Source organism: Euprymna scolopes, chromosome 14 (assembly GCF_053919585.1).
Source record: "Euprymna scolopes isolate OS-2025 chromosome 14, ASM5391958v1, whole genome shotgun sequence".
Taxonomy (NCBI): Eukaryota; Metazoa; Mollusca; class Cephalopoda; order Sepiida; family Sepiolidae; genus Euprymna; species Euprymna scolopes.
In genome coordinates, this window is record NC_136495.1 from 15,913,718 (window position 1) to 15,934,736 (window position 21,019).

Sequence of the window (21,019 nt, forward strand, 5' to 3'; positions counted from 1 at the left end):
TCATCTTTGAAGTCATCGACCCAGTATCACCACCAGGCTGGAAGAAACCTTGCAGTGTGAAACTCAAAACCTAGCTCAGAACAGGGAAGCAGGATGCTGAACTGATTCTGGGCCCTCACCTTTACGGGGTCTGTCAATGAAACTGCAAATGGCTTGCACTCATAACAGAAGCAGCCTTGAATCGCCAGTGTTTGGGATGTGGTAAACTTATTGTAAAGAGCCAGCCTAACCAACCCAGGATGAATGCCTTGACCATGACAAATGATATTCTCAGATGTTCTCACCAAAAACATATTTTTGTAGTAGATTTCATCCTAAAACTTCCGGTAAAAAAAGTTTTTTTTTTTTTTCAAATGAGGATTGTTTTTGACTACAGTTTTTACCTTGGATGTTATTAGGTTTTGTCCGATGAAACCTTTGATATTCTTCAGGTGCATTTTGGAAGAAAACTTAGAAATTTGTATGGAATTTAGAATTGAACTTTCTGTTGAATCCAGAAAACTGTCACTTGGAAATGGTTATTTGAGTTTTATTTGTTACACCACGGATCCATATAAACAATTTGTAGTATGAATTTTAAACCTATTCTTGTTTTAGATGTGCAGTGGTTGAAGTTACAATCTTTAGTATTTGTGATACTAACACAATTAAGAACTACTTAAGAATGTCTACCAGCTCATGACATTCTACCTTCATGGATTAAATAACGGGTCCAATATAAAAATTTGTGTAGATACCGAAATTCGACAAGATACACCTAAAGAAAGTTGGAGGTTCCATTTGTCCAAGACGCTATGAGAATAATATCCTAGATAAGAACAGTAGCTTAAATAATACAAAAGTAGTAATAAGTGATGTTATTTTTCCGTTATTGAAAGATATAGGTAATATAGATGTTATTGTGTCAGTTATTGAAAGATATAGGTAATATAGATGTTATTGTGTCAGTTATTGAAAGATATAGGTAATATAGATGTTATTGTGTCAGTTATTGAAAGATATAGGTAATATAGATGTTATTGTGTCAGTTATTGAAAGATATAGGTAATATAGATGTTATTGTGTCAGTCATTGAAAGATATAGATAATATAGATGTTATTGTGTCAGTTATTGAAAGATATAGGACACATATATGAAAATGAATTTGGATGAAAAATCTTAGGAATAGATCAACAATAATATTTTTAATGTTTACAACTGAAAGAAAAATTTACTTTTATAATGAAGACATTAATTGAAGCGATTGTGCAAGGGATACTCATTAAATCTGCATTTTAAAAATATAAGGGACGTAACTCTTCAAAATATTAGTTCCCTTTAAATAAAAAATGTTTTGATATTTATTTTCTAGCTGATATGTTGCTATCTATCAGTTAGCAAAACAAAGACACAAGTGTGACGAGGTTGTTATCGATACAAACTGGACTAAAAAAAATATATTTGGAGCTGTTCATTTTGCATCATAAACCAGAAAGTTATACAAAAAGAAAAATGCTTACTTGTTCTGATTTGTTTGGATATGCAAAAATGAATTCACCTCCGTCAAATTCATGGTTTAGATAGATGATTCCACTGAAATACAATTTTTCAAAAATTAATAAAAATTTCTTTAAGTTACAGATACAAACTTCACAAAACATCTAGAAATCCAAATTACAGTTATCTTGTCAGATTTTAAAAGTCGAACCTAAATAGCATTTAAACTAATGTATCAAATTTTGCTTCTAACTACCCAATTTTCATTTGATATTGTTCTGTCATGTTATTTGCAATATTATAATGTATTTTACAATAATTTATATCTCTAAACGCGAGAATGTGTGTGTTGGACACTTTTTAACATATATACTCAATTTTTGATCTACAGACTTGAAATTTGGTATATAGGGTATTTAGACTCGTGGAAAACTTTTTCATTGGTTTTCATCTAGCAAAAAAGGGCTACTAAGGAATCAAAATTGAAAAATTGGTACGTGGGGGGGGGCATCGGATTTTTATCTATTTGCTGTTTCACATTATTTTTGTACTAACCTAATAATTATTTTCATCTTTATATATGACTTTGGAGGAAACATCATGACTGAAGAATTTAAGATGTGAACTTTTGCAATGGTAACATATTTTGTATATTTGGGGGGGGGGCATGCTGAAAGGATCTTAATGAAAATAAGATTCGATTTTTGTTTGTTTTTAATAGGTGCATTTGCTACTTGAACTTAGGGTTAAGTCAGTGTTTCTATAAAATTACTCCGTAGCTTCTACAAAATAAGTCTAGCATTTACCTGTAATCTCTTTGTGTATAAGCTGGCACTTCCTTTAAACAAGATCCATCCGGTTGTAACAAACAATTGTCAGCATGAATTGGATGAGAGAGATCTTGCCGATCGATAGCATCATCTGAAAAGGGGGGGAAAAATATATATTAATCATACTCACAGTTTCCCACATTTGCGGAATGAGATTTTTTTTCTGTTTTTTTTTTTTTTTTTTAATAGTTATTTCCATGAACACGAATAGATCTACAATATGTGCACCCCCAGAACACGCCTAGATATAACTTGGAAATACGACACAATAAAAAAATAAAAGTGCTATTATCATTTATTCCATTGTAAACACCCATGCATGTTTATTCATTAGCGTATATCTCTATATAAAGGTGAAGTATATGTTTATATAGCCTATACATAGAAATATATAAACTAATTAAACAGTTATTATCAAGTTTGGAACACTGTTTCTATGCATAAGAGTGAGTAATGTGGACTATATTTAGTTTAATTTTATGCAAAGAATGGATAGAAGCCTTTCGCCAAAATTCACGTACATCCAATTTGTGCAATTTTAACAATCAGCATTAGGCATCAGTTAATGAATATTCCAAATTTCAGTTTCTTTGGAATATTTTAAAGGGGTTATGGGAACATTCAGGCGATGCCTATTCTTTGATTACAGAAACTGCACTTTGCATGTTATTATAGATTCGGGCCCTATGTCAGTAAGTAGAGATTATTTTAACTAATCAAGATAACCTAGCAGTCAACAGAAATAGACCCAGTGCAGCTGGCATGATTTAAGCAGAGGGGGTCAAAGGTTACCTTTGTAGACAAACCATACTAGAAATGTAGGTGTCGAATGATATTTCACAGAAATGTCATGTTCAGGGGTACAGAACAGTTTTGAACAAGTTTGGTTTGGGAAGTGAGAGAGGCAACATGTGTCTGAAAATGTGGAGAGAATCTAAGTGAATATTGCCTCAAAACTCTGCCCTTGTGTTGACCATTTTAAGGTTAAGTAAGAGATAATTTACGTGATTTCTCCCTCAAAGAGCAAAATGAATAAAAACACAATGAAAACTTGTCGGTTTTCATTGTGTTGTTTATGCATGAAGATTTGTCTTACGTTAAACCGAAGTTCAACAACAATAACAAGAGGATTGTGGCGTACACATGGAAAAGCGACAAAAGATCAGCGATTGTGCACGTACGTAAAAAAAATTTTTTTTTTTGTCTTGATCGCTTACTGGTGATAACGCACATTACAAGTTTGTTGGAAACGAAATGAGCAAAATGTTTAACTTTTGTTTACGAAAATGTTAGTCAAAAACTACACAGGAAACACCCACAAAGTTGATATATTATTTTAGCATTACCTTCAACAGTATATAAATGCATTTTTTTAAAAATGTTTTCTTTTATTTTTTCCCCTCGATCCTTTAGTCTAGAACTAACTAAAAGACACTGTTTTTTTTTGTTCAAGCTAAGATCAAGGTGTAGTATTTTTTCTGTGCTTAGTCTGAGGAGAGTAAAGGTTTGACTTTGGAGAGGGGAAAAAGTATGATAGAGATAGAATGTTAGATTTGAAGTATGTTTTGTTGTCAATGTCCCTATGGAGAAGTGAAGAGGCAGAGGAATTGAGAATCATAAAGAGGGAGAATAGAGAGAAATAAATTTTGAAAGAAAAATGTGTAACATTTTTTTTTAACTCTTCTATTTTGTTAATGCTTCTGGGCAATGCTGGTTAGTGATGCTAGATAAAAATGACAATTTTGTGGTGTACAATGATCATAAAATTTTTTACAGAAATAAAAACTATAAAAAAAAACAAAAAAAACGTTAACTGCTAAAACTTTGTTCTTTTTTTTTTTTCATTCTGCTATCCAACATCATTTCTCAACCTTATCAATAGGCAGAAAGAAAAAGAAAAAAAATTTATTTTTTTTTAATTAATATGCAATTGATCTGCCAGTCCTTACCATCAACGGCTGTTCGGCAAACAAGATGAGTAAAATCAAAGTAAAGAGGCCTCGTTAGATTCAGATACTTTTCCACCATCAAACGACCTTTTTCGGCCAATTTCAAGTAAAGGTCAACCACATTTGATCCGACAACCTTATCCCGTGCCAACTGTTTGATTCGTTTGATAAACAGAAAAATACAAAACAGAAATCCGTTAACAAACTTTGAAAAATTATACAAGAAGAAAATTTCTTTATCTATCGTTTATTATTTTTAATTATAGAGAAATCAAATAAGATACAAGATTAAAAGTGTAAAGGATCAAATTTAATAAGTGGTATAAACTCCATCCAAAAGTTCTCAGTATTATAAGTAGAGACCATGCAGCAATGAAGTATTATAGCATACTATTAAATTTTTTCCTGTGTTATGGGTAACGGTAAAAGTAAGCTCCTTTTTTTTTATGACACGTCCAAAATGAAATATTAATCAGGATTAAATATTTAAATCTGTCAATTTATTTATTTATTTGCAAAACACGGACCGATCTTTGTCTTGTGTGACCGATGAAACAGATTTAATTATCCCCCTTTTGTTAAGAAAACTCTTAACGACAATAAATTGAATGATTGTCTTTACCTTATATATAAGATGACTTATATTGACATGCTAAATTATTTTCTATACCAGAAATATGCATAGATGAATACTTGCAGTATAGAAAGTGATTAGCATGTCAATGTAAGACAAACAGAATAATACTTCATTACTATATGGTTAATGTGAAGTTTTTTAGTAAAGATTGTAGACACAAAATAATCCTACTTGTAGATTTGTTTTCCATCTGAAATCTTTATGGGACAATTTATCAGTAATGCTTCTGCTATCCTTAGTGATGCATTACATTCTCTTTGCAATTACTATTCTCAACAGAAGATTTAAGTTCGTTTTTCTAAGTCAAATTTTATTTGATTGATTGTTATTATATATTTGTATACACACATTTTTTTAATCCTTTAAGATTAAAACAGAAAGTTATAGCTCAGCAGTAATATATCTACAGAGCAAATAAAAATTAAATTGCCTAATTAAATTTGAACCGTAAGGTTTTATTTAAAACTTTGTATTGTACTTCTCAGGTACAAGTTTGCATAAAAAATAATAAAATAATTTTTAATTAGAATTTTTTTTTTTTTTTATGATGTAATAGAAAAGGTTGATTACAAATTCTTTTTTTTAATTTTTTACTTATGAACAAGAAACAAGCGTGATGTTAATGTGGACTAAACGGCTGTCTGGGAAGTATAATAGAATGCTTTAAATAAAACTGATTATATTGGCATATTATTATTATTATTGTTATTATATAAAACTTATTTATAAATAAGTTTTGGGAAATATTTAACTGTACTTTGCTTCTTTAAATAGATTACAAAAATTTTGTTACAAAATGAAATTTAAAATAATAGTTTCCAAGTTAAAATGTGACGATTAAAATTCGTACACATCCTATTTGAATTTTTATAAGAATTTTTCAAACTAATTTATTTCAAAATAAAAATTAAAATTTGTAAAAAAAAATCAGAAATTAGAATCTTGTTTATTTCTGAATTTTTTTTAGATGAGAATTGATAATACATATTAATTGGATTATTTTGACTACTGTTCTCACCTTGAGTTTTTTCTCACAACGTTTCGGTCAATGTAACTTCCGACCTTCTTCAGGTATATCTTATCAAACTCTGGAATCTGTGCAGAATTTCAAATGGAACCCTTTATTTAATCGATGGGGGTAGCATGTTTTCGATCCATCAGTCCTGACCAGGTACAAGTCTTAAGCAATTCACAATTATATCTTTAGGATTTAACTATAAACTTCCAGAAGAGTGTAACTTATAACTGAATTTTACCAAGTACTTTATCCATTATGCCACACCAGTGTGGGCAATGCTAAAAATAGAATTGCAAATTATTTGGGACTTCTACCTGGTCATAGCTGACAGAATGAGAACATGCTACTACAATGGATTAAATAAAGGGTTGTGTTCAAAATTCTGTGCTAATTTCAGAGAATAAAAGACACACCGGAAAAAAGGTTAGAGATTACATTGACCACAATATTGTGAAAACAACATTCAAGATGAGAATGGTAATACAAAGAATCTTATGGTATGGGTTGCAAAAGAAATTGCTTTTGAAACAGTTATAAAGGACCTTTTCTATGAATTTCATTTGAAAACAAAAAAGCTATTTTTCAGTAAATTTGTGGTATTTAAAATTTTATTATTAAAAAAAAATGATAAATATGGTTTTTATTTAAAATATAAGTTCATGCAGAGTGACGCTTGATAGTGCAGAATTCTTTGTTCAGAAACAAAATGGTGTCATTGGACTGGCTTCAAAACAGCTCAGATCTTTAATTTATAGAACAGGATTAGAAGAAAATCAACCTTCAACTGGCGAAGCATTAAAACGTATGACTAAAACAAACCTCTTAACTACTGTTGTTTTCTGTATGCTCTGTGCATCCAATCAATAGTTAAGAGGTTACATTTTGAGACAACTCATTAACTTGTCTTAAAACATGATTTATGAATCATTATATCCTAAGACATGTAACGTTTAATTAAGGAGTAAATCTTAAGACATGTAAAAATTTGATTTAAGAATAAATCTTAAAGCAATCTTAAATGTAATATTTAATTAGAAAGTAACTATTAAGGTATGTAAAAACAAAATTAAAGAGTAATTCCTAGGTTGGTGCAAAAATAATGTTGTTTTTTGAAGTTCAACTTAATGTCACGAAACGACATTATTTTTGAACCAGCCTAATAAGAAAAAATTAGAGTAAATACAAAGACATAAATAAATACATAAGAAAAAACAAATCGGAAAATAATTTCTTGAAAAAAAACAAAAAAAAAAAAAAACAATCAAGCTTGAAAAAACGTGAAAGCAGACGACAAGTCAAGCAAAGAAGAAATTTTGTTTTTTCCAGATTGGAAAGGTGCAACTAGTGCTGTGAAAGATTAGTAAAAGCGGCTATTGGTTATACATGCACAGGATGATGCTTGACGGGTGACGGGACAGGGAGGGGGGATGCAAATAACAGCAAAACGTGTTGCACATTCAGATTACCACGTTTGTTAAAATAAAGTTTTCTTTTCTTCTGTTTAAAAAAAAAAAAAAAATTATTACAAACAAGTTTCCAAATAAAAGCATTTTGCCATTTTTTTTTTCCATTAAAATAAAAATCTATATTTAAGATAACACCATAGTTTGAAGATTATCGATATGAAATCAAATGCACCTGTTATCGCGTTACCACCTTTGTCAGGTGGTAACTGCGATGGGATAGGAACTCCGTGGTTACCACCTGACGAAGGCCAGAGAAATAGTTGGCTGAAACGTCATGAAACAACAACTAGAAAAAGATGAGGATAATAGTCCGCAATAAATAAATGATGCTCATCTCAATAAACATTCCAATTAAATAATATCAGCCATTTTCATTATTCTGTTTGTGTATAAGTATCAACTTGGTCTATTTTTTGCAATTCATTTCTCTTAAACTGACAAATCTGAGGCACTGGTTGAATGCAATAAGAACATCAGAGACATCTGAACATATAATTATTGTTGTCCTGTTGAATAAACCATAATAATAATGTGACGCTGGTAAAAATTGAACTCTTCATTTTTGCCATAATCTTTAGTTATTTGATTCCCCCCCCCCCCCAGACATGCACTCCTATTCTATTGTCTGACTTTTAAATTTGTATGCCGTTCTTCACACGTTCTATGAATATGTTCACAGTCTTGTTTTAAAGGAAATTTCACTAGCATGAAGCTGCTTACCCTAAGCACTTTCCTCGATGCATGCAGCATTATTATTTGAATAAATTCATGTCTCTGTTTCTCTGTCAGTCATAATTTTCATTTTAAATAAGAGAAGTTACTTTCTTTTTTTTTTTATAATAAATTTCCAACAAATAAAGCGTATGCCATGACCGACAATCGAAACTGAAATCTTGAGTTGAATGTTTAGATTTTCTTAGAAATAGATCTTAAAACATTACTTTAACAAAATCATAACTTTCACATACATATGATTTACGTCATGTTTGAAAATATATCTATAAACATGTATATAGTGAATCAATGTATATTCAATAATGTGTATAAATATATAATTCTAAAAATGTCCCTCATATTATGAGTGGTTTCCCCCTCTTTGGTGCTAAGTATGAAACATGTGAATGTTAATCACGCATTAGATAGTTTACAATATGTGAATAAATACACAAACGAATCCTGTAATAAATTATACTGTAATAATATTTAATGCCAAATAAAATCTGAGAAAGACACAGAGAAACAAAATAAAACCATAAATGGGACATTGATCCAGTTTGGTATGCAACGTATCATGCCAGAAGTAAACTCTGGCAATCATCAAGAAAATTATACCAAAAAAAGCCTCATATTTATGAATAAAATATATTTTGGTCAATTTTTTTTTTCTTCAATAACAAAAATTTATATTTTAATTGTTTCTTGTATATAATAATGAAAGATTGAAGAAAATTTTTTTTTTTTTTAGAAAATGAAACCTGAATAAAAAGAATACAATGAAATAGGGTTTATTTTTTTATGCCTCTTTGGGGGATCTCCATTTTTAACACTTTTTTCAGTTCATCCCACTCTTTAAACAAAATCGTTTTTTTTTTTTTTTTTTTTTTAGGGGGGGGTCGGCAGTTTCCAATTAATTACAACACCAATCTATAAATTCTATTAAATATTTCATCTGATACGAGTTTCCAAATATGTTTTAATATTTTTTGCCATTACTATTTCCTCTTAAAATGTTCTATACTATTGCTGTTCATCTGGTAATTTGTTCAATATAATTTGTTCAATATATATAACTATTGACAAAAAAAGAAATTTCACCTAAAATAAATAAAATTCTAATATAAGTAAACTCATTTTTTGCTGGTGAAAAATACACATAAGCAGATTCAAATGAGGCGTGGAAGTCGTTTTTTAAATTCTATTCAAATGTGCGTGGAAACAAGATTTTTAAGTTTGACCGATTCAAAAATAAGGGGCAATAACTCTTTTACTCCCTGTGTCGTCCTCTCCATCCTCCCTTTACTTTTCTAAGCAGTTTAAATCAATAATGAATCAACCAGACGAATATTATGGATAAAAGAACGGGGGGTGGGGCCAAGATTAAACTACATTTCTAAAACCTGAAAAATAACTTTTGCCAATTATTTTCTTCATTGTAACAATGTTGTTTTGAAGATTTATAACACTCTAATAAGACATCACGGAGTACTGCACTCTAATGTTGACTCAAGTGCATTGACATAGAAGTGGAATGTATTGAGATTGCAAGGTATACAAAAAAATTGAGATAAAACTAAGAAAAAAAACATTACACTTATTAGGATTAACTCAAGAGAAAAATGAGGTGGTTTGAAAAGTTTTTAAGTAATAATTTTTTAAAAGTTCTCAATCTGTCTGCATAATGATATTAAAATATTGTTAGGCACAGAAGTTTAAAAAAAATAGTGAACAAAAGTGAATTTGTCCTAAGAAAAAAAATGTCCTTTGAGAAGATTAACTAACATTTCAACAGAGAACTGTTGTTAGAATTTCATCATGATGTCATTTAGGTACTAGTTACATTTTCATGCACTATTTCTTTCGATGCAAACTAATATTCCTACGCAGTGATTTGGTTTATTATCTAATCTGGTGAACTACCTATACATATTTTTTTTATTGCATCTGAGTCAGTTAGAGTTTAGGTACATTCCACCCAACTTAATGATATGGACATTTGATGTAAAAAAAATTTTTCTTGGCCTTTTTTTTGTTTGAGCGAAAACATAAAATAAAATTGATAAAATAGAATAGACTATCATTAATTAACTTTTTAACCAAACGTTTTCATTTCTACATCTATTATATAAAGGGCAGTTGTCTGTGTGCATGGCCAACCAAATCTCTTAAACTACAAAACACTCACCCGATAAAACAAATATCCACAAAGTTGGTATTTTCTAGATCAGCATTGCCCTGGATGAATATCTAAAATTTAGAAAAAAAATTATCCATTCTTTGATTTTAAACTGGCTCAGATTTTGTGGAGCTGGGGAGGCTTCCAGCCACTAAAGGGAAGTAACTGACATTTTTTTTTTTTTAATGAAGTTAATTACCTTATGCCAACTTTCTTGAGTTGTGTGTTCAGAGAGAGGAATGGGCTGGGTACAGAAAGAGAGTGGTTGGGGAAAGAGAGAGTGAAAGAGATGTTATAATAGAAATAGGTTAACCTTTTGCCCCAGGCAATGCTGGGTAATCCTGCTAGTGTATATAAGACATTGGAATGTACAAATGCTTCTAGGATAGCGAGATGCATATGGTTGAAAAAATTCAGTGTAAAACTACCAAGTTATATTTAAATAGAATCAGCCTTAGAAGAGACTAGAAGCAATGCTGCTGTCCTCAATGTATTATCCACTTGATCTTGATAATGGCAGGATTCAAGTTTACAAGATCCTTACAGGAAAGGAAAAACTCAACCAACAAATATTTACCTATTAGCACAACCAACTGAACAAGGGACACAACCTCTAGCTCTCCAATGCTTATAAGTTACCAGCAATGCTGTTTAAACAATCAATATCTATGAAGCTAATTTACAAAAATCAATTACTCGAGAAAGATGTGATATTGAAATGTCTACAATCATCTCTGATCGGATAAATTATGGGTAATTGACACAGGACAAAAAAAAAAAAAAATGTGCTTTTAATTTTTTTTTTTTTTAAAAAGTTAAAAGCATACATTTTTGGAATTTTTTTTTTTTTTTTTTTAGATAAGGATTGATAATTTGTATTATATGGACTACTATTCTCATGTTGGGTGTTATTTTCACAATGTTTCGGCCAATGTAACCTCCAGCCTTCTACAGTATGACATAAGTTTCAGAGTTTGACAAAGTTGGTTGGTTGGTTAGTTGTTTTTGTTTTACGGCATATCAACCCTTTTCAGGTTATTTAATGCCGAATCCAGTGACTTTGAAGAAAATTTTTTTTAATAGAATATATTTGTTGTTTTTACGTCGGTTTCTATTTAACCCATAGTTGGGACCCTAACAGGTACTACCACTCCGGGTCAGAGTGGACCTTGGAGCAATGGTAATTAAAGGGTGGCTCCACACTCCCCAAAGCTGGGGCCTCACCACTGGATATAGTTTAAGGTCATATCCAGGACCAGTTTGACAAAGATTTCCAGATTTGGAAAAAGGCATGTGAAGAAGGTCGAAGGTTACATCATCTAACATGTGAAAATAATAGAGACGAAAGTAATAGTCCAAATAATCCACATAATTTTCTCGTAAACGTAAAAGATTTTATATTTAAAAGCATAAAAAAATTGTTTTAAAATCTAACAATAAAATAAAAGGCAAGTACGTCAAATAAACGGAAAAATAGAAAGTCATAAAAATAAAAGTTCATCAGCCAAAATTGTGCTTTTGTTACAAAAGAATACAAGACATGAAGATTCCATTAAAGGTATGGAATCTTTTCCGAATGTTAGTAAAAGTGACGTTAATACATTGTTGGTCTACATAACACTGTGCAGTGCTGAGGTTTGAACAAGTGAAAAATAATCTATTCAAATAATTAAATGGAAAACAAAAAGATTCTACCATTAGAAGTTTGATAACTAGTCTGATTTGATTACTTATGGTAGCCCCTAATGACAAAATATAAAACATGGATTAAATAAAGGAAGTATTACAGAATTGAGTCGTTTGTACTGCACGGTTTCTTGGTTTAGATTATCAAAATCTAACGTAACTAAAAACAAAATGTTTAATTATATTAAGAAATATAAAAAATAAAAAAAGAACAAGACATAAAATATTGTTTGTAGTATATTTTAAAATTGCTGGAATATGCAGATATGTAAGAGTTAATTAGTGTATGAATTAAATAAATTTGCTCCCCACTCTAGTAAGTTGAGGTGTTCAGTAAGGAAAAAACTGGCTCCTACTTAGCTTAAAATGCATAGCCCTTGATTTAGTATATAAAGGGCAAATGTCCATGTTTCCAACTAAAACTGGAAAAATACACAACAAACACCAACAAAAGTGGGTATTTTTTAATTGACATAACTCCTGATGTATAATATCTAAAATATACAGAGAAAAAAATTATTTGGGTGTCCATTTATATCATTTAATACTATCAAGACATCTACTAAATCTTTTAATGTCATCATGTAGTCTGGTTTCCAGTTACTAATTAAAGGGAAGTTACTGACTTTTTTTTTCAGTTATTTTCCTTACACTGACTCTAATTGTGTGTGCCAAAAGAGGAATGGGCAAGAGGAGACAGCAGGAGGGGGTAAGAAAGACAGATAGAAGTTAGATTGCACTTTCATCCTAGCAATGCCGAGTAGCTCTGCTAGTCTATCATAAAGAGCAGTCGTGTAGGTGTACCTTATTTACAGAACTGTATCTACCAAACTATTATCAATTTTTGGTCTACAGACTTGAAACTTTATATATAGGGTATTCAGACATGCGGAACAAAATGAATCTGGTTTTTAGCAGGAAAGATAGCCCTTAAGGAGTCAAAATGCTCCATGCATGCACAAATATACATTTATGTTTACCTGCATTGATTTGTCAAGTTTGATATGCATGTGTCATTAGCTCCAAATAGTAGTGAATACCGCTAGAGAGCTAAATATTTTCATTGCGATCCTAGCTGATAGTATCCAAGTCATATTTAAAATTGTTTTTATAACTTTTGAAATCGCTACTCTATACTGGGTACAATATAATAATCAATAGAAAATTGGCTTTATAATTATACATACGAAATCTACATAAATATATTTTAATTCAAGTACATTTTATGGCCAGATAGTGTGCTAGTAATATCTAAAATTCAGAAAAAACTTGTTTTCTTTCTTTGAGAGTCAATTGGGCCATGTTTCATCAGGGGTCGATGTTTCAGTGTTACGTATTTATATGGAAATAAAATGCTGACTTCATCTCCAAGTAATTTATTATATGAAGGAGAGTTGTCTGTATGTCCAGAATGGGTTAAGAGAACAAAGAGGTTGGGAGGACAGAAATTAGTTACACCTTTGCCCCGGTTAGCACTGCTAGTATAAGAATAAAGCACTCTGGGTTGCTTCATTATTGTGAATTATACGTAATACGTATAAGCAATTATACTTATCTCTTATGTGTGGCAATAACTGATGGCTCAGTATGGTGCTTGACTGTTCAAAATGCATTAGTTTTCAATTTGGAAGCACTTTTCCTTTTCTAACCACTCTAAAGAGTTAATGACATGGGGGCGGGGGATATTAATGAACTATGTATAAAATGTTCACACAATAACTGTTTGCATAGCAGTATTACTTTCAAGAAAGCCTTCATCAGATGATGACTCTGGGTTCAAACATGGTTTCAGAATTGAAGCATCATTACCACTAGCTCAGAATGCCTCAGTAGTATTTCACAATACTACCAGACTTTGTTGGATTGTTGTCTTTGTGCGGATTGCCATATCCATGCTGATATATATATATATAAGAAATTGAAATTTACTTGAAGCATTGTGTGTATTGTATAAAATATTATATTGAAGACTATGAGAATGCATGTCAGTAAATGCATTACAAATATATTGAGAAAATAATTATAGAAGGCAATCACAAAAATAATAGTGAATTATTTGTAGTATATATTACTTTTATATCTTTTTATATTTAGTCACATTCTAATATTTCTGGAATAGAATCTCTTTAGCAGAGGTCAGAATTATTCACCAAATACTTAACTAAACAAAAAAATATATATATATGACAATGAAAAATATTTGGCAAATATATAGGGATTTCTATACCACAGAAGAAGGTTTAATTCTTGCTTGAGAGAAAACAGATTATACCTGATAAGTCGTTAAACTTGAATTGCGAGCAACGTCTTTTGAAGAAAAGCACTAACAACCATGTATAGCAATTGGGCAATTTTACTTTGGCAAGTAATAGAGAATGATGTATAGACAGTAAAAGGTAAATAATTATGCAAACATAGACGTTCATGTGAAGAAGTGTTCGAATAACAGGCGCCCATGCTGTAGCCCTAACAGTTGCCGACTTGTTCAGTTCTAGGAAGATTTGTTTTAGCTGCGACAGCCTTCTGCGGCTTGTGTTATAATGTATTCCAATGTTAACCCATGTCAATTGTTGTTGTGAAAATGGAAAGAGGAGAGAGCCATAAGCATTTGAGTTTATATAGGTAGGCTAACGTGACCCCTAAAGAAGCAAGATCGGCCAATCCATGTGACTCTTAAAGTGATAAAAGAAGTTAACCACACTGAAAATCTCTATACGATCTGAAAAATTGCTAGTTAATCAAGTTAATCAATTTAAAAAAAAAAAAAAAATAGCTTATTGCAAAAAATGAAAATAACTTTTCATGAATCTGCATATTATAGCACGTTTAAAAACGAGGTTACAATACACAAAAACGTCATTAACAAATTTTTAATTGACACATGTCCTGAATTCACTTACTAAAGTAATTTTTTAAAAATTATCTGCATTTTTAAAGTTTTTTTTTTTTTACATTACACTTGGAAAATAAAATAATTTTCTTTGAAACTTAAGTGCAACCTAAAAATAAGTTATTTCCCTTGGACTTGAGAGAAAGATCTGACATAAGTTTTAGAGGGTAAACAAAATGTGTCTTTTTTTTTTTTTTTTTTTTTTTTTTTAAATTTTTTTATTATATTTTCACCCCAAACAAGGCACATTGCCACTTTGGTGTAGGGGGCTACTATCAGGGGCAGCAACTACTGGAGCACTATGTTGGGATTTGGGCAGCAAGATGTCAGTTCAATTAGGGAAGCAGCATGTCAGTACAATTAGGGAAGCAGGGACCTGGAATGGAATTCCAGAGTCTAGCGGTTCTCGGGAAGAAACAACTGGAGTAGAAAGATTTTTTACATCTAGGGATCTCTACTGTGTGGGGGTGGGATTTAGCTGCCTGTCGGGTTTGTCGAGGGTGTCTACGTCATGGGGGCACAAGTGTCTGCAGTTCGTCAGAGCATTCACCATTAAAATACTTGTAGAACAGGCAGAGGGATGCAACGTTTCGTCTTGCATCACACTTTAATTATCACGCATCCAGCAGCTTCTACCTTACTATTTAATCTGCAAGTTGTTTAATAAATCTGTTAGAGATTATATTTCGTTCTGTTTATTTTTTAGTTGGTATTAAACCGATAAGTTATCATTAACAATTTATAACGAGGATGTTCGAGAAGCTGCTTGATGTGTGATGATTAGCCTGTAATGCAAGACACATTTTTTTCACCACCCAAAACTGTCTTGGCCGATCTCCTTTCTCCCAAATTTTCCTTTCTTCGGTTCAAGGAAAATAAGTTTTAATTTTTACGTTGTACCTAACAGTTTTAAGGAATTGCTTAGAGCAAAGTCTTTGAGGATGTTGAAAGTTTGTAACAAGAATTTTAAAGTAGGAGTCGTGTGCATATTCTTCAGTTCACCATTTTTTTTGTGACTGAAGTCATCAGGCACCAAAAGGGAGAAGCAAAGATGATTGGTTAATGCACAACTAAAGGATGTCTCGTATGTGGTGCAAAAGGAAAGCCCTCAAATACCCCAGTAATAGCTACAAAGGGGAAGATATATTTATGGATTTTAATTCATTGCATATTTTTGGTCTTATACCAAAATAGGAAATTTGTTGCATTTATTCCTACCATTAGAAGATATATTTTACTTCACAGCTCATACATATTAAACACATATTCTAAACATTAAAACAAAAGGCTAAGACGAGTTAACACATTTATTACAGCTGACAATTATGAAAGATAAACAATGTACATTATGCAACTAAATTAAAGATATTCAATTCTTACTTTATTTTTCAAAATAGAAACCTTGCATACTGGAGAAGCCTAAATTCTTTATTTTGTGAGAGCCTCATGGCATCTTTCAAAACCATTTATTTACTATTTCTGCTTTAAGCCAATCTCACTTATCACATTTAATATGGAACCAGGTCCTTTTGATTCTTTTCTATTTCTTTTAACTTTCCCTTTATAATTCACACATAATCCTTGCATACTATTCCAAACAACACTCTCAACACCTTTCCTACTCTGGCAAGAATGGTCATTTGCAATCTAGCCTTTAACAACTCTGCCTTTTTTTTAAGTAATCATTCATATCTTTTCAATGTTTCTTATTCTAGAGAATGCAGCTCTACCTCAATCACTCTTCTAGCAAGTAACATCAACGAATTCGGCTGTTTTGAGTTCCGGTTGGTCTCTTTGTGCTCAATGGTCACTCTAGCGATATTGTAATAGATATTGATTTATCTAGAGAATGCAACAACTGGATATCTATTTATAACTGAATTATACAACATCTATTATGGAACCACATTTAGAATTTATATCATCAGACTGGAACTCCCATCTTGTTAATAACATTGACTACCTGGAAACCATTCAGAAATGTGCAACCAAGCAAATACCCTGAAACAGACATCTGTCATACTTTGAACACTTTGTTTCCTTGGGTTTGGATTCTTTTGAAACTTAAACAACTACTAGCTGACTTAGTAAACACAAAATTATTAACCAGCTTGCCAACAACCATCTTGAAACCAGTTTTTCATTTCCATGTGTCTAACACAATATGAACGTACCTAAAAAATTAAACGGATTCAATGACTTAAAAACATTTCAGATTGTTTCCCAAAACTTGAATATATTTTTTAGTTATAATAAGATCGGCACAAAGTAATGAAATTATTAGATTTTTTAAATTTTAATTTTTCTTGCCTTCAAACACTTTATATTATGTATCAACCCATTTAATCTGGAAATTATAGGAATGTTTCTGCCTCCTAGAAGAACAGAAGTTTGCCAAAAAGGATTACATAGAAAAGCCATCCCCTGAATCAGTTCATGACAAAGAATAGCAAACAATGTTTAGTGTCCATATGCAATTCTTGTTAATTAAGTAATTACATTTTTTAAAAACTGAATCAAATTGTAATATAAAATGCTGTATCTTTAAAAATCCTAAAAAAATACAACTTTTAAAAAGCTAATAAAAATGATAGATAGGGTCACCATTAAAAAATAGAGATTGCAATAAATATATCTGGATATAACGTAGTAATAAGTGGTGATCTACATATAAGTATAAAAATGCACATCCAAAAACCAAAATAAACTTCACAAACTTATACTAAAATTATCTGCAACGACCCATGGCGTAATGGATAAAATACTAAGTAAATTCAGTTTTAAGTGACTCTTTTAAAAGTTCAATCCTCAGGTGGTACTAAGTATACAATTTCGAATTAAGACTTCTACTTGGTTATGGCTGACAGAACAAGAGCATGCTATCCCTGTGGATTAAGTAAAGGGTTCTGTTCGAAATTGTCTGAAAATATCGGTTTCAATCCTACCCAAAGTAGGTCAGAGGATTACTTGGTCAAAAACATGGTGAGACGACAACAACTATGGAAAGCAGTAATTACGGAAGATACAGTTAAGAGATTCAGCATTCCTATCGCATCGCAGTTAACTAGATGAAGAAGGCCAGAGGAATAGTTGGCCGAAACATGGTGAAACAACAACTAGAAAGAGAGGATAACAGTCCGCAAATAAATATACAAATTTTTTTTATTATTACATTTTCACCCCAAACAAGGCAAATTGCCACTTTGGTGTAGATGATGGACTAGAGCATGGTTAATTATGGTCTCAAATATTTTGGCAAAAAGTGGGAGGAGGCTAATGGGACGATAATTTGATGGGTCTGTCCTTTCGCCAGAATTCTTGAATACTGGTACAACAGAAGCAGTTTTCCAACAGCCCGGAAAGCAAGCTTCATTAAGGCATTTGTTGTAGAGTTTGGAGAGAACTGGAGCTACTTCAGCTGAGCACTTTTTTAATTTAATTACTCATCTCAAAGGATTTCAGTAAAAAATAATTTGATTCAATATTTAAGAGATAAGCAAAAAAATGCTAGAACCATGTAAAAGTATATACAGCTATAATTATACAACGATCTCAGCGAATATAGTGTATTTAGCATCATCTTGAACGACAAATCAGCCAAAATCTCTGTAACAGCATCTTTAAGTTTCTATTATATCCTCATTTTTAAAGGCAGGATGTGTTTATTCCCTGATGCACTTTCATTCATAAGGGAATGCCGATAAGTTATTTCTGCTTCCACTCCAATGTGATCCTTATTTTGGGAAGGGGGAGAGAGTCTGGATTCTCTAAATTAGAAACCAACCTTGTATTAACTTTGCCCTCGTGCGGAGACAAGTGAACAGGGATTTTTAAAAAAGTTGGCATCGTTAGCAACCATGTTTATATTCAGATCATAGTCAGTCTTTCCTACTATTATTTATTAATCCTTTATGACCTGTCTTAACTAATTCGTTCAGTCATAAATAAATGAATATAACGGCATAAAGTTGGAATTGATTCAAACACGTCTTGTACGCATTAGTTCAGTATCTGGCTAGATGCCAGATGCCTCCAGATTGCAATTGTCCATTGCTTACATTCAGTATACCGCCATCTGTTTTAGAGAGTGGAGGATTTCGTTTGTTGTCATAAACACACTTTTTTAAGCACTATAGATAATAATCAAGTTAAGTTAATGAAATGCAAAACTTCTCAGTGGTAGTTTAACTATTGAACTTTATAATTTTTCCAGTTTGAAGACAATCATATTATGATTGCCCTTTAAACTAACTAAAATTAATATTTTTTTATTCATCTACCTCATAATTCATGTCACAAAGGGTTAAGCATAAATATCAGACCTGATACCCTGTTTGCAAAGCTTGAGCAATTCCTGATGATTAGTTAGCTACATTGGTTTGACCACATTGAGAGGAGCAACTCTTGGATAAGAAAATGCAAAGACCTTGAGGTGGAGGACTGAAGAAAAATTGGACTTACTTAAACTTAGGAACTCACACATCCTGTGACCCATGAGCCAGTCAAAGCAAACTTTCATTTTCGATCTGAAGTCAGATCCACAGTGTCCCTCCAGTTTCTTCCCATTATGATAAAATCTCTATTGATCATCTGCTTCCACTTCATTTTTTAAAATCTTTTTCCATTAGAGGTTCATTGGCACACTTGGCCAATCTTAGAGTATGTCTGAGTTAGCCTAGATGTTATTTACAGATTATTAACACAATACTGCCTGTTGCTTAATATAGTTTGACTTCTTAGTTGATGATTTGATCAGTCCATTTGATCCCTAGATCCTTGATTTTGAGATGCCAAGTTTCATTACCATATAGTAATGTGGACAAGACGTTGCTGTCATAAAATTTTAAGAAAATTCGACGACTGAAAAAAACTTTGATGCAAGCCATCAACAATAATTGTAGAGAATTAATTCTCACAACTTCTAAGCTTGAAGACAGATTGTTGACTCCAAAAATGCCAAATTCATGGTCAAGTGAAATTAGATGATAAAACAGATAAAATGATTTTTTTAATCCATGAAATTCAAAATTTAATGTAACTTTTATTTTAATTGAATAAGTATTTAAAATAATCTTTTAAAAATCTATTAAATTAAATGATTATTACTAAATTTTAAACACGTAAAAATAATCCAACAGTCTGTCGGATGGGTAGGTTAGTAAAGATTGTCTGCTCTTTTTCACTTCCATTTTCTGCTCCATAGACAGGGCAACAGTGACTAGCAAGATATGAGTAATGATTACCTTCCTCTCAAATAATGTGAAACCTCTTCTTTCCCCCATGTTAAGAAAGACTTTCTTATACACTTCATCATGTCTACTTATTCAGCCAAATGGATAGCAGAAACCGGAAGTCAAAAAGGGCTGATAATCTTGACTGTAACTGATGGGCATTTAATATTTTGAAATGTTTTATAATTTAGCAAGAAACAAAAAATGTATATACTAAAATTATGTGAGGAAAGAGCAGATAAAAGTATAATAAATACGATTATCATCAAAGAAGGAATGTATATATTTTTACTTGAAAATGGATGACGTCAAAGGGATAAATATTACTAATACTGATCTAATCCATGTACATTGCTTGCTTTTAATCTAGGTTGCTTGTCACCGTGCACACTGAATGATTTCATAAAAAGTTGAATGACGCAGCAAATAACAAGTAGCGTGATGAAGTGAATGGTGTAAATATTTGAAAAAGTAAAGATAAAAGAAGAACGGATAAAAATTGAATGATTATCAAGAAATAAATATATCCATTTTTTATTGCTTGAAAGAAAATGAATGGCATCATTAAAAAGTTTTTCTTTTTTCTAAAATTACTAAGAATTACATTTCATCCATTTTTAAATAAATACTTTCTTGCAAAAACATGATTATCAATCTCCCTACAGGTAGTATAGTCAACTTAACATCTCAGATGCTATTTTATTCCATTTTCATCCCAAACAAGGCACAGTGTAGGGGGCTACTATTGGGGACATAAATTGCAGGGATACTATGTAGGGAGCCGAGCAGCAAGATGTCTATTCACATTACACTTGAACTTCTGCATATCAGTACAATTAGGAAAACATCAACCTGGAAGGTAGTTCCAGAGTCTAGCAGTTCTGGAGAAGAAACTATTAGAGTAGAAGGCTTTCTTACATCTAGGGATCTCTGTGTAGGGGT

At 31.5% G+C, this 21,019-nt stretch overlaps 1 protein-coding gene across 4 annotated transcripts in view; it reads right to left on the minus strand.

Annotated features, from left to right (window-relative positions):
* Nucleotides 1–21,019, minus strand: part of LOC145292869 (prolyl 3-hydroxylase 1-like) — a 388,700-nt gene that overhangs the window by 1,521 nt on the left and 366,160 nt on the right. For all 4 annotated transcript variants that reach the window (XM_080138981.1, XM_080138979.1, XM_080138980.1 and 1 more), the window contains 3 exons: nucleotides 4,257–4,407; nucleotides 2,284–2,398; nucleotides 1,501–1,573 (listed from right to left, as the gene is read on the minus strand). In XM_080138981.1, the coding sequence (XP_079995107.1) occupies nucleotides 1,501–1,573; nucleotides 2,284–2,398; nucleotides 4,257–4,407 (339 nt within the window). The remainder of the gene's footprint in view (nucleotides 1–1,500; nucleotides 1,574–2,283; nucleotides 2,399–4,256; nucleotides 4,408–21,019) is intronic.